A 14,581-nucleotide genomic window follows, 5' to 3' on the forward strand; every position below is an offset into this window, starting at 1 on the left:
AAAATAAAAAAACACGGTGTATAAATCTGTACCACTAAACGACGTACCATTTTCGTATGATGCAGTTCTACCTTTGAAACGAGAGTAATAATGATTGTTCAAATATCTAGCCAGTACGACAGTTAATACACGTAGTTCATGCTGAAATGAACTGAGGCTATTTTGAGTTGTATAACATGATTCAGTTGTCATGTGTATTTTAGGATTTATAGCCATTAAATGTCGTAAGGTGTTTTTACAATTTTCACACAAATTATATTATTTAGGTGTAACGAACGATTTCACACAAATTTCAATATAATATTCTGTCAACAATAAAGCAGAAAGGAGCCTATTTAGGTCTTGATTTCGTAGTATAGGTAATTTCTTGTCAGTCTGGTTGTCGTAGTAAGCTTTTTTAATGGATGTAACATCTAATTTCATATCGCTTTAATGCGGTAAATAATAGAGAATTAGTTTAATCTGAAATTAAGTTTTTTATGTAGATGCTTTTAACCCGAATAAATTACACATTAATTTTATAGACAATTTTTATTTTATATTTAATAATAGGTATTTATCCTCCAAATTTTTGTCTCTGTATCTGTAATAACTTCTGTTGTTTAAAGAATAACTGGAATGGAACATAGATGTAAATAATAATTACGTAGTAATTATTTTATATTTATTACCTCATTGTGGCAACTACATACATATCTTCGTTGACCACTATGATATTATTTAGAAAATCTGATTGCAAATTATTTTCTTTTCTAGACGTAATTGCAAGACCTGACAAAAAAGAGTAGCCATTAAAAATGTCAAAATCATAGTGCCATTCCGTTTTCTTACACATATTGACTTGAAAGGGACGAAAATACGATGGCACTTTTAAATTTCTACTCTGTTTTTTCAGGCCATAAACAGTAAATCTATTGAAATAACAGTAAAATCACAATTTCGCTAAGGCATCAAAGCAGCAATTTATTAATCATCACACAAACATTCAATAGAACATCATTCGCAGGCAAATAAGATTTATAAATTCGCTTAGTTGTCAAGAATATCCGGACAAGTAACCATCGCCACGGCTGCACCAGACATTTTTTATAACTGAAATAAATATATAACTAAATATTTCATAATTCAATCACTGTGCGAGACTACTAGTCATTTAAGATATACAATAATAATATGTAAAAGGATCTTAATTGGTTAAAACAAAAGTATTGTACATTTTTTTCTCCATTCCTTTTCCATTTAATTTTGGACAAATTCCTATAATGGATTACCATGCTTTATGCTTTGCAAGTAGTTTTCTAGATGCGTTGTCACAGATGGTATTAAGGTAAAAATATGTACCAAATCTGTACCAATCTACCTGATGTACTATTTACTGAAGTAAGCATGATATTTAACGACAATTCTAAATAATTTAATTCATCAAGAGGATATAGTCAGTCCTAGGCCTATCCATGTAGCTTAAATTTATAAAGACTAAATCAGTAGACGTTAATCAAAATACGTACTTATACTTAGAAGATGCAGGTGCGAGGAGTATGCACTAGTATGTGGGTTAACAACCCGAGTCCCGGCGCAGATAACCGCTAGTCGCGTGGTTATCGCCGCGGTGCAACATACCTAATCGTTCGACCGCGCCGAGACTGCCTAGTGAATGCATACTGACTATTAGTACTATTACTTAGAATAGTTGTAGGAAACTAATTCAAATTGTACGTACGAATAACAGCTTACTAAAATGCTAATTATATCGTCGTCAAAAACACTTGGTATGAATATAAGCATTTTCTATGACTACTTCAAAGGCTTCCGTTAAGAAAGATAATATTTAGAAGATGGGCACATTCCTTTTAATCTAATCGTTTTCTATCCGCTATTTTAACCGCGTTGACAGTTTAACGCAGATAACGAGGCGATCAATAAAATACTAGGTCAGCAATATGCGAAACGTTTAGAGCTGAACTGAACCCGGCGGCGGAGTAAGCCCTCTTGCAAACATACACCAAACAGCGTGTATCTTTGATACAAATACGACCACATATTCTAAGGGTAGTTATTTCGTGGAGTCACTAAGGATAACAAATAACCTTTGCTGGTGCCGCTTTCAACTAAAAGTTCGCCGTAATATCTATATATCGTACAATTTGAACTTAAGACTTATCGTCAACTTCCGATGTGGTAACTTTTACACGAAAACTAACCAATCCAGGCTAGCATAATGTATGTATGTTGGTATAAAAAAAAAACATTCAGTCGAATTGAGAACCTCCTCCTTTTTTGAAGTCGGTTAATAAAGTAACATCCATATTATGTATGTCATGTCATGAGACATCCACTTAAATAATTTATACATTTATTTTGATGTGCTGTTGTTTTGTATGTCAATCACTTGAAATTTTATTGCTCATGTAAACTATGATTTCCATGCTTAATAATAATCAATTTAAATCATAATAAAAAAGTTTTTTTTCTTGTCGTATAAACTGATGTGAAGTCACAATTATTACAAGTGATATAGCTTGCCTATCGGGTATCGTCACTTTCCTCACGTCCTGTGATAACACGACCATTCCTATTTATCTAGTGATCTATGGTCCAAAATTCGAATGCTAGGATTAAGGACTCGTATGCTGAAAATATGGCACTGTGGACGATTTTACGAAGATTAAAAGATGACGAAATAGGATTGTGCCTGTAACAACTCAAAATATTGCAAAAAAACATGTAAGTAGGTATGTATATTAATGCGAACTATTTTAAAGGAGACAAGAGACACATGCCTACTCGTTTATACCGCCAAACCCGTCCGTGGGAGCAAACCAAACAATGGTGTTCGGAATGCGATACAAAAAAGTGTGAGGGAGAAGATGCACTAAACAGAGAGGCACACAATATTTTATAACGCGGGCGAGTTTACGCTCTGTCAAACACGGGAGCTAAAAAAGGAGGGTTAAGAGGTTAGAAATCGTCTACATTTAAATTATAATATACCTGTACGGAAATAAGCGTCAATAAAACCGTTGGTACAGTAATATAATATAAATATTAGTTTATTTTATGGCCTCATTTTCATTTTTAACTGATAGTTATGTTTAAATATTAGAAACAACATTAAAAAATAGATTCGATTTTTAATGTGAAATTATTAAGCAAGAAAAAGTCTACAAAAAGTCTAAATACTTAATTGTGATTGTATAAGATTTCGGACTTTTAACTTCATTACACACCCATTGTTTAAAATCTTCACATTTACTATTTATTTATTAGCATTACATTGAGTTTATAACTAAAATTACTGTCACTGTAGAAGTAGGAACGTTTTATTGCTTATTAGCAGAGATCGGACGAATTTGCGACATTCTTAGTGACTTAAGTCATTTTAATGACTTTTAGTTTATGAAATGACGCACAAAAATCCGATCTCTGCTTATTAGTGTGTCGTACATGTACATAAATAGTCAAAGGTTGTATCAGAAAATAATAAATAATAGATGTTCCTTCGAACTTTCCAGCTCCCAAACTTACACCTTTCTGTTGTGCAGGGCGTGCTTGTGTAAATTGTGACAGGACATAATCAAGATTTATCCTTGATCTTGAAATCTCTCGCTTTATGCAATCTTATCTTATCTTGAAGTAATCCACGTCATAAGTAATTTAATCTCGTTAAGAATTTTCTTCTAACAAGTTAATGTTGCTCGAGAGATTTGTTATTGCAATACCTACATAATTAAGAAGCCTTATTCCCTAAATACCGCTCATGAATTTAGTACTTTTCATCACAGCCACACCAACTGATAAAGGCTCTCTTTGCTATTCGAAAACAGATAGCAAAATTGCATTTTTATAACAAGCTATTATTCAACTTGCCTTGTTGTTTGGGTCAAGTATGTTAGTTTGGGTCAAAACGTAGAAGCTAAATTTGACCCACTTCCCGGTTTGTATTGTACCGAAGTTTTGCACACATATGTAAATCACGTGACAATGCAATATTGTGGTATCATGGAGCTGATCTGATGATGGAGCAAAAAGAGAGAGGAGGTGGTCATAGGAACTCTGTTATGAAACGTCGTATCCCCATCGAGTAAGGGATTTTTAGAAACGTCTCGGAGAGCAGTAGATGACTGTTGAAAGAAAGGTACAGTCGGCGATAAAAGCTTGTGCCAAAAATGAAATTTTTGCAAAAAAACTTATATCCACAAGAGTGCAAAGTAATTTCATACAAATTTTAAGTTGATGTCTTATTCTGGCTGACTTGAATTTAGTTTGATGTTTTATACTTAGTCAGTATTTTGTTCGTATATGTGTGGTGAAAATTATGTGTTTCACTCGGTGGCAAAGTTTGTTTAACCTCCGTGCCTTGAAACCCTCGCAATGCTCAAGATTCCACTTTTTGAACTACTTTATTTCGCTTGCTCGGGTATCAATATTGGCACATGCGGTTAAACAACAACTTTACCCCCTTGTAAAACAAATATTTTCAGTGTGATGTAACGTTAATCATAATATTTTCTCAGTGTTCCTTTAACTGTAAACTGTTCCTTTTACTTGATTTAATAGGGCTATTGTGATCTAATAACATACAATTTAGATGTACTTTAGTGACTTTTAGTGGAGAAATCTCAATTCAGCAATCACTCGAAATGGACCAAACTTTAGCAAATAAACGGATTTTTCCACGTATATATTACTACATGCAATAAATTCAAGTTTTGGCTGTTTTACTTGCTCAAAGCTCAAAGTATTATATATATATAATATATATAATCAAAAAAGCAAAAATGAAAATACAAAGACTACAGAATGCCTGTGCCAAGTTTTGCTTTCCCATACCAAAGCGCGCCCATGTTACACCATTCTTAAAAAATAGGAAACTGCTTAAAATGGAGGCACGCAAACGCTACACCTCGCATCCTTGTTCTTTTGGGATAATAAGTAGCAACAAACCCTCATATCTAGGTACTAGACAAACTTACTTTTTCGCAAATGCACGAAAGACATACCTCCCGCCTTATACAATACCCGCGACACAGTTCGGCCAGCTTTCGGTATGCTGCCACAAAATGTTGGAATAATATTCCTCCGGCAATAAGAAACGCTCAATCACTTATTTCAAGTTATTTCATTTAAAAAACAAGTTGAAACTTCATCTGCTCACTCTTCAAATTTCCAATTCCTAGTCGTCTGTGTCACTCATGATTTAAAGTCGTAGTTGTGTCTCATCCTGCCCCTAACTCTCAACTGCCCATTTTACCTAATTCTGTATTATGCCGGTCATTACTTTTGTATTATGTTTCTTTTTTAACTAACATAACATTGTACTTAGTAATATGTATAATTTTTTCAGTACAGATGGTTCAGTTTTTTTTACGCACTAGTGCGAGAAGTGGTTCATTATATGTTAGGTCGAAACTTCGTATGGCCATCTGTACTGAAAAACGTCGTACGATACACGTGCGAAAAGGAAATTCGTAACTCGTATTTCGGTCGTGTTTTAATTTATCGCCACTCTTTTCGAACTTCCTTTTTTACGCACTTGTATCGTAATGTACTATTAACCGCCGCCCAAATCTCAAGGAAGGTGGTTCTCAATTCGTCTGTATGTTTTTTAGGGTTCCGTAGTCAACTAGGAACCCTTATAGTTTCGCCATGTCTGTCTGTCCGTCCGTCCGTCCGTCCGTCCGTCCGCGGATAATCTCAGTAACCGTAAGCACTAGAAAGCTGAAATTTGGTACCAATATGTATATCAATCACGCCAACAAAGTGCAAAGATAAAAAATGGAAAAAAATGTTTTATTAGGGAACCCCCCCTACATGTAAAGTGGGGGCTGATATTTTTTTTCATTCCAACCCCAACGTGTGATATATTGTTGGATAGGTATTTAAAAATTAATAAGGGTTTACTAAGATCGTTTTTTGATAATATTAATATTTTCGGAAATAATCGCTCCTAAAGGAAAAAAAAGTGCGTCCCCCCCCTCTAACTTTTGAACCATATGTTTAAAAAATATGAAAAAAATCACAAAAGTAGAACTTTATAAAGACTTTCTAGGAAAATTGTTTTGAACTTGATAGGTTCAGTAGTTTTTGAGAAAAATACGAAAAACTACGGAACCCTACACTGAGCGTGGCCCGACACGCTCTTGGCCGGTTTTTTTTTAATGTTTGTTCCACGATATCTCCGTCGTTACTGTATTTGACCGTGGACCGATTTTGGATTTTTTTTGATCGAATGTATATGCATACAGATTGGTCCCATTTTAATCAGAACCCAGTTCTGATGATGGGATCCTGGAGGAACAGGAGGATCGAGGGAACTCCTCAAATCTAAAAGGTATACATATGGTGATTTTTGTGTTTTTATAAGAATAGCATACGTTTACGTACGGAACAGTGACATTTGGTGCAGTGGAACTGCTGATGAAGATCAGAACGGAACTCCTTAAATCTGAATGGCACGCTTATAATGACTTTGGTATTTTTATAAGAACAGCTTGCGTTTACTTTCAGAACAGTGACATTTAGTGCATTGGAACTTCTGATGATGATCTGAACGGAACTCCTCAAATCTGAACGGCACACTTACAGTGACTTTCGTATTTTTATAAGAACATCATGCATTTAAGTTCAGAACAGTGACATTTATTTGTTAGGAGATTTTTTCTTTTTGTTATTTAATTTTTTTTTCTTAAAAATTATAGAATTATAATAGTAACCAGTTTGTTTTTAGACGTAACTCGTATAAATAATACTAAATCGAAAAAGTGAAATGACGTAGGCTTTATTTAAATTTTGCCTTGTAACATATTTTCCTTAATATTAACACACCTTGCAAGAAAGGAAAATGAGAATTACTATGTTTACGTATTTAACCACCATGGTTTGTGGGAGGCAGCGCTGGTGACCCAGTCTCAGACTCAGTTCGAACCCCGGCTCGTACCTATCAATCAGTTTTTCAGAACTTATGTGCGAAATGTCATTGGATATTAAATTTGGCAGTGGCTTTTCGGTGAAGGAAAACATCGTGAGGAAACCGAACTAATCCCATAAGACCTAGTTAGAGTTACCCTTCGGGTTGGAAGGTCAGATGGCAGTCGCTATCGCAAAACTAGTATCTACACCAAATCTTGCGAATAATTGTCAAAGCGGACCTCAGACTCTCGTGAGCAGTGGCGAATGCCGGGATAACGCAAGGAGGGTGATATATATATATAATGTTTTATGGCATCCAAATAGTGCGTTTAATATTTTTAACGGAAATCAAAAGTAACTATATATTCCGAAGGACCATTAGATATCATTATACGACTAAGTAACCTTTTATTTATGATTCAGAATTACATTTCCCGGACAGAAGTATGGTGAAGTCTGGTGGTGTCGTTGAGTTTGGGTGACTGGACTCTGGAGTAGCCTGTCTCGCCTCCGCCAGGCTGAGTAAATAATCAGTTGAGGAATATTAAACAACTGGCAATCGAACTTTTTTTGCGATCGTGTTCACGGAACAACGAGTGACAACCTGACAACCAAAAATCACTAAGTACTACCTCAAATTAATAGCCATAGTGCACCATACATGCAACACAAGGTTGTTTTATTTTAATTAGTGAGTTTTGGTTGTCACCCGACGATTAATAGTATGTGTGAGACTGTTGATTTGGTACTCATATCTTTCACACTGTCAGTGGACGATATCGTACTTAGTAGAAAAGCGACTGGATAACTGGATACTTACACTAAAATGTTAGCTATTTAATCGCAGCTAACAAACTCAGTTGGTAGCAACTACTGGGATTTTTTTCTAGTTCTTATAAAAGGTAGGAAATTATCGCTGTATGTATGTCGGTACGAAGAAGTTTCTAATGGGTTGGCAACGCGCACGTGACACTCCTTGCCCGACGTAGTATTAAAAAAAAGTACCAGCACGGGTAGCATGGTCGCGCGATAGACGATAAAATATCAGGCCGTCCCTATCGCACTATTAGTAAGTGCGATAGGGACGGCCAGATGTTTTATCATTTATCGCGCGACCATAATTGCCTGCCTGGTATGAATTTATAGCAAGTAATGGAAGTAATCCTATTATGTACTTATTTTGTTTTACAATGAAATCCAGAATGAATACTATTTTTTATCCTGTTTTTTTAACCGACTTCAAAAAAGGAGGAGGTTCTCAATTCGACTGAATGTTTTTTTTTTATTTTTTTTTGTATGTATGTTACTCGATATCTCCGAGAAGCGTGGACCGATTTTCAAAATTTTTTTTTGATCGAACGGGTATAACCCCGAGATGGTCCCATTGGCACCAAGTCGGGGTCTGATGATGGGATCTTGGAGAAATCGAGGGAACTCTTCAAATGTTATAGGCACATGTAATGTTTTTAGTGTATTTTTCAAAGGTACACCAGTATTTACGTCTGATGGTAATAATTTTATGTGGCTGAGCTGATGATGGAAGGTCAACTCCTCAATGGTTAGGAGTTAAAGGATAATTCTTTCACTACTGTACATATATTCGGACTGATACATATAATATCACTAGGAACCACTAAAAATCAACAAATAAATTAACTTTTTAACAAAAAATTAAACCGCCTTCAAAAAAAGCGTGTTACAAAACACGGAGAAACTAAAAAGCCAAAAATAATAAACCTTCGAATTCAGATTTCTTATCGGATTTCAATAATCTAAACATCCAAATTATAAACAAATCAATTATTTTAGGAGTCGGGGCCAGCCTGCGTATGGTTGGGTGGGGCAAACAGGAAATAGCAAGGCGACGAACAGGTCTGGTACCGACTACAAAAATAATTGATTTGTTTATAATTTGGATGTTTAGATTATTGAAATCCGATAAGAAATCTGAATTCGAAGGTTTATTATTTTTGGCTTTTTAGTTTCTCCGTGTTTTGTAACACGCTTTTTTTTTCTGTTGATTTGAGCAATATGCATACTAACTAGATATGGTCAGCGGTTTATTGCAAAATCACCCGAACCGAGATAATTTCATAATTTGACATAAAGGTGCGGTACCACTAATCGCCTAATAAACATAAGGAAAACACAAATATGGACACACAAATAATTAGGATGCGATTAGAATTATAGCCAGCCTAATGTTGTCATCCAGCCATTTCAGTTTATTCAAATAGCATCTCACTTTACATTAGCATAACGTTAAAGTAAATGAATTTTATTAAAACAACAGAGAACAAACACGACAAAGACACATCAAAAATGTCAGTATTTTATGTACCAAATGTACCAAATATTCCAAATTCGTCACAAATACAAACATACAGGTAAATTCGAAAGTAGGTTGACTATTTAATATCTGAATGATATTTGAATGATGTTATTTTTATTTAGTGGTATTAATGTTATTAGGCGACTCACCTGCGCTATATGTTACGGACAAGCACGAGCCCGATGCACGATATTTGAATAATATCAGATTAGATGTCATTTTCGAATAGGAGGTCTGCCACTAAGACTAATACCTAATACTAGATAAATTTCTATTTGGAATAATATTAGTATCGATTTAACCTAAACCAGTGATGATACTGATGATGTAGTCGTAAAAGTAGATATAGATAGGCAGGTAATATAATGTGTCAACTTAAAGTCGCCGTCAATAGAACTTGTGAACAATGTAAACAAACCTTGTAGTCAAAATGTCTTTAATTTCCATTCTAACTCATCAGATACTGGCTAAATCCATGTGTTATTTAATCAATTCATATCACATTATGATCCTCAACATTTAAAATGATAAAATTGTGCTAAAATATTGATATTTTATACAATGGTTTGTTTACATTGTTGACAATTTCTATTGACAGCGATTTTAGCAATGAGTATTACGGAAACAAGAAGGAAGCTTACCTCTAGCCCAGCCAGTGAGGACGTTGCCGAGGTAAGCCACCTTGTAGGTGGGGTCGGGCTCGCTGATGCGAACGCTGTTGGTGCGGCGCAGCAGGCGCCCGATGCCCTTGGATATACGGCCGATCGTGCGAGACGTGAAATCCTTAGCAGAGTGACTTTCAGCGAAGGAGCCTTCAGCTGGCAGAGTCGATTTTTCTGAAGATGTATCGTGTAACTTATGATTCTTCAGTTTGGGCATAAGTAAAGGCAAAGATTTCTTCTTTTCCGGTGTTAATGTTTTTGCTTGGTTAACGCTGTACACATTACTGTTTCTCTTAAAGCTCTGGCCAATAATATCTTTGGTTTGGTCACCTCCCTGCTCAGTCTTATCATTTCTTTCGGTCTCTTTGTTCTTGGCCAATACACGGCCGTTAAGGTTTTCGGAGAGCGAATTATTATTCAGATTTCCAGTTTGTCCATCGCTAAGACGTCGCTCGGCACTCGATCGTCTCTTCATCAAAGACGGGTTTCTTAGGAGAATGCTAGTTTCGCTCGAACTCCTGTTCTTAAGAATGTGAATTTTCTTGACACGCGACACGACAGCATCGGTTTCATCGGCGCTGACTGTCCTCTCGGTTTTGCCTTCTTCGTCGAGGAAACGGACGCGCAGTCCATTAGATTTGCATTCACTTTGTTTTTCTGTATCTTGCAAACACTCAGATTGACTTTTTACTCCAGTTTCTAGGCAATGGCGGTCGTTTTCGCTCAGTGCGCCACCAGCCATTTTTACTCTTGAATAGATTCACTTTTTTGCAACGTTTTATTACATTCTGAATGGAGACCTCATTTACTACTGTTCACACGATTTCAGTTCATAAAGAAGCTGAACTGAGCGTAAGCGTCGTTTATGTGTCCTTCAATAACTTCAAAACATAGGCAGAGAGTAGTACCAACCTTGCCTGTTAAAGAACGACACCGGTTTGGAATGCAGCCCTCTCCACACTTACTCAATGCACTTGTCCGCTTACTTAAGACACTAACAAATGTAACATTCAGATTTAGGTGAAACAGTTTTGCGAAATTACATTTGACACAACCGTTGTTTATGATTGCAGCACTATTGAGAAGTCACTATTAATTTGTTCATCCGTTAGAGCACAATCGCGACGCGAGCGACAGTCGCGGTGGACGGCGACGGAATGCGTCGGCGAGCGGCGCGGGAGGCCCGGGCGGCGCGGAGCGGGCGGGCGCGTGCGCCCGCGCAGTGCTTCAACACACCGGTGCCGGCTGAGCTTCCATTTTATTTATCATTATCAACCAAGTTGCCATCGCAGTGTCAGCAACGGTGACCTGTAACAAATACAAAATAAACATTATGATAATAATCTATATAGAGACAGGTACACAGTATACATATATACAGTACCAAAACATGGGACAATTATAATTACAATCAAAATGGTTACCCACCTAAACATTAGATATTCTTTACTTAAGATTTTTATGTCGCAAATGCCAGTTTCGTAGATCCGTCAAATCTGTTTAGGTATTTAAAGGGAGACAGTAGGGTAGGTGGAGTTGTTGGGATCAATGATCAAATTATACTTAAGATAGTGCCAGTGCGCTAGATTTCTTCCAAATAGGTAGATAGAACCCTTTTAATACAAAAAATGAGGTTTTTAACTATTTTGTTTATTTCTTCATTCACCATCAGTAGGCCTAGCACATGATGGCCGCGGGAGTATGTCGCCGCGAGATAGATGACACGTCTTTGTCTAATTGTATTAATGACATAAGGACAGGTAGTCTATCTCGCGGCGACATACTCCCGCGGCCATCATGTGCTAGGCCTACAGGTCATAAAAGCACCGTTAGTCTTTCATGTTGTTGTATTGAGAGTAGCAAAATATAAGTAAAAGGAGTATTTTTTTCAAATTAAGTGGTATAAAAAATAAATAAAGATTTTGTATGATAAATATTTAACAACGTTCATTTACATTTTATTATTCAATTACTTTCTACTTTTCTAAGCTATGCATCCAAGCATTCTCCGTTTTTAGATGGATTGTAGGACTAACATTTTTGACAAATAGGGACTGTATCGCAGCTTGCCAACGGCTATTTTGCAGATATTTATTATTTATAATATTTATGATATTTCTTTATTTGTCTCTCCAAACAAGGAGGAAATTTTATTTCCATATCCGCGGGGGCTTTTGGCCAAACGAATACAGAAAGTATAAAAGCCTAATGTTCTAAACATAGGAATTTCCGAACTCTGCATGTATTCAAAACAGCAGGTTTTTTGCAAGAGGGTATATGACAAAACTACTTAGGTACCTGAATTAACTATAGTTAGATAATTGGCCAATAACCTTTACTTAAGGCTGCTTTCAAAAAAAACGTCAAAAGAATGTAAAATTGATAGTTTTAGTCGGTGAAATACTATACTTTCCGTTATCCAATAGATTTATTTAATTCAAGTTCCAGTTAGAGCATCTTATTATCTTGATTTTTATAAGACTGGATTTTTGAAAACTAACTCACTAAATTAATTATGAATTTTTCTCTAATGGACGTTTAGAAAAACGCACGTATAGAGCTGAATCAGTCGATCTTATTTGTAAAATTTGGACAATTTTGAATATTAAAACGGGTAAATTTATGATTTGTATATCCTGTACCACAATCATTTCAGACTAGATTTTTATTTTAAGTTTTTGAAAAAGAGTAAACTAGCCTAAGGCGAATTCAATTTTTTTCAGAAATTACCTAAAATTAAGTGACAATTTCTTTAAAAATCTACATCACATCGAAGTAAGTTTTATACTAAATTAATCTGCAACGTTTACTTAAATTGCTGTTATGCCTTAGTGATTATAAATTGCTATTATTGATTTTTGCCAATTTTTTGAAAACGAGCCTTCACCGGTACAATTATTACCACTTTTGGACATTTTCTCATATTTTGTTAGACCAAGTAGAAAAAGTCCTATAATGTGATATATATTTATAAACTACTCGCAAAGCCCTTTAATTTGATACCACACACGGTATGATCGAGCGCTCGGCTGCGATTTCACTATTTTTAACACGAAAGCCCTGAAGTCATTAATGTTATTCTCTAAGCACTTTGTCATTTTCTACATGTGTAAAATTACATACCTATATGATGCTGTAGGTCACATAATGTTTACTTTACTATTCGGCTACTTGCCGAACAATAACTTAATTGTTTAACTATAACATAATAGTTAACGCGTATAATTTTATACGTAAACTCAATGTATCAATGTATGTCTCGATGAGAACTGCTGTGGAGGTAAATGCATGTTTACCATATACTTAAGTTAGTTTTTATACAAAATTATGTACATTTAACTCTGTTTGTTCTCCTAATAAATAAATGTGAGTGAGTGAATAACAAGGGTCTTCAAGCTGGTATGCAGAGTACGAGGAATAACACCAGTGGATGAAATTATAATCGAGAATTCCCCCAATCCTTCTTAAGGACTTTCAGTATATTTATCTGGACATGACAAGACAAGGTAGAAATAGGTAGTAAGTACATCAATACAAGTGCGGAGAAAAGGGAAAAGGAAGCTCGAAACGAGATAAATTAAAACACGACTTACACGACAGAAGGGGATACTAATTTCCTTTTTGCACGTGTATCGTTCAACGATTTTCAGTACAGATGGCCTACCGAAGTTTCGACCTGGCAAGAAATGAACCACATTCCGCACTAAAATTTTATTTTGTAAATTGTGTTGAAATATAGGTACCACTTGTTCAAAGACAACAATAGTTTTAAAATATATAAACTCCGACACTTAGACACTCTACAGTAGTTATATTATTATTATTTTGTCAGCGATTCGCACTACGTAAGATTTCACATTAACCAAGGTCACGCAGAAGGCATAACCGATTAATATACATAGGTATCTTAATATGCAAATTGAGTCTTAGCGGAAAATCAATGCTAATTGCGTCTTCAACAGGCAGTTAAGTTAAAAATACTTCACATCGGCAATTGTCTACAATTGTATGATCTTCCGTTTCACCAAAAATCTTTTCACCAAATTTCACTTCATTTTCTTATCACAGTAGTTTCATTACCTAAACAAAGTGTAATCAATTTGAATGGTTGGGTATAATTTTATTATCATTCGGCATAATTTTTATGTCTAATTGTATTATGACAAAACGTTATTTTAGCATACGTTTTTAATAGAAAATAAATTCCAAAAATATGTTTCATGTATATTTTGCGAATTTGGAAAATATTTTTGTCGCTCTATTTACTTTTTCCGTACAAGATTTCCCATTTTTAGGGTTCCGTAGTCAACTAGGAACCCTTATAGTTTCGCCATGTCTGTCTGTCCGTCCGTCCGTCCGCGGATAATCTCAGTAACCGTTAGCACTAGAAAGCTGAAATTTGGTACCAATATGTATATCAATCACGCCAACAAAGTGCAAAAATAAAAAACCGGCCAAGTGCGAGTCGGACTCGCCCACCGAGGGTTCCGTACCTACAAAACTATTAGGTACTTTTACGTTACTCACATAAGTCTAAAGACTGGGCTAGGCTAGAAGTATAGGTTCTCTAATGAGCATAATTGTGTTTAGCGCCACCTCTCGACGAATTCGCGAACTAATTAGCACAGCTTGCGTGAGGTCTTTTATAATGTTAACCAAATTCAACATTTTTTATTTT

General features: G+C 35.5%; 2 protein-coding genes across 2 annotated transcripts in view; both read right to left on the reverse strand.

The window, feature by feature from the left end:
• Positions 1-10,822, reverse strand: part of LOC125241955 — a 49,801-nt gene extending 38,979 nt beyond the window's left edge. Inside the window, exon 1 of the mRNA XM_048150670.1 lies at positions 9,883-10,822. Coding sequence (XP_048006627.1) covers positions 9,883-10,645 — 763 coding nt within the window. The 5' untranslated portion in view covers positions 10,646-10,822. The remainder of the gene's footprint in view (positions 1-9,882) is intronic.
• The window catches only part of LOC125241956 (ichor), a 122,930-nt gene extending 112,051 nt beyond the window's left edge, over positions 1-10,879 (reverse strand). The window contains exon 1 of the mRNA XM_048150672.1: positions 10,816-10,879. The gene's annotated coding sequence lies outside the window, so the exon portion shown is untranslated. The remainder of the gene's footprint in view (positions 1-10,815) is intronic.
• Between the last annotated feature and the right edge of the window lie 3,702 nt (positions 10,880-14,581).

The sequence above is a fragment of the Leguminivora glycinivorella genome, chromosome Z, assembly GCF_023078275.1.
Source record: "Leguminivora glycinivorella isolate SPB_JAAS2020 chromosome Z, LegGlyc_1.1, whole genome shotgun sequence".
In the NCBI taxonomy this organism is placed as follows: domain Eukaryota; kingdom Metazoa; phylum Arthropoda; class Insecta; order Lepidoptera; family Tortricidae; genus Leguminivora; species Leguminivora glycinivorella.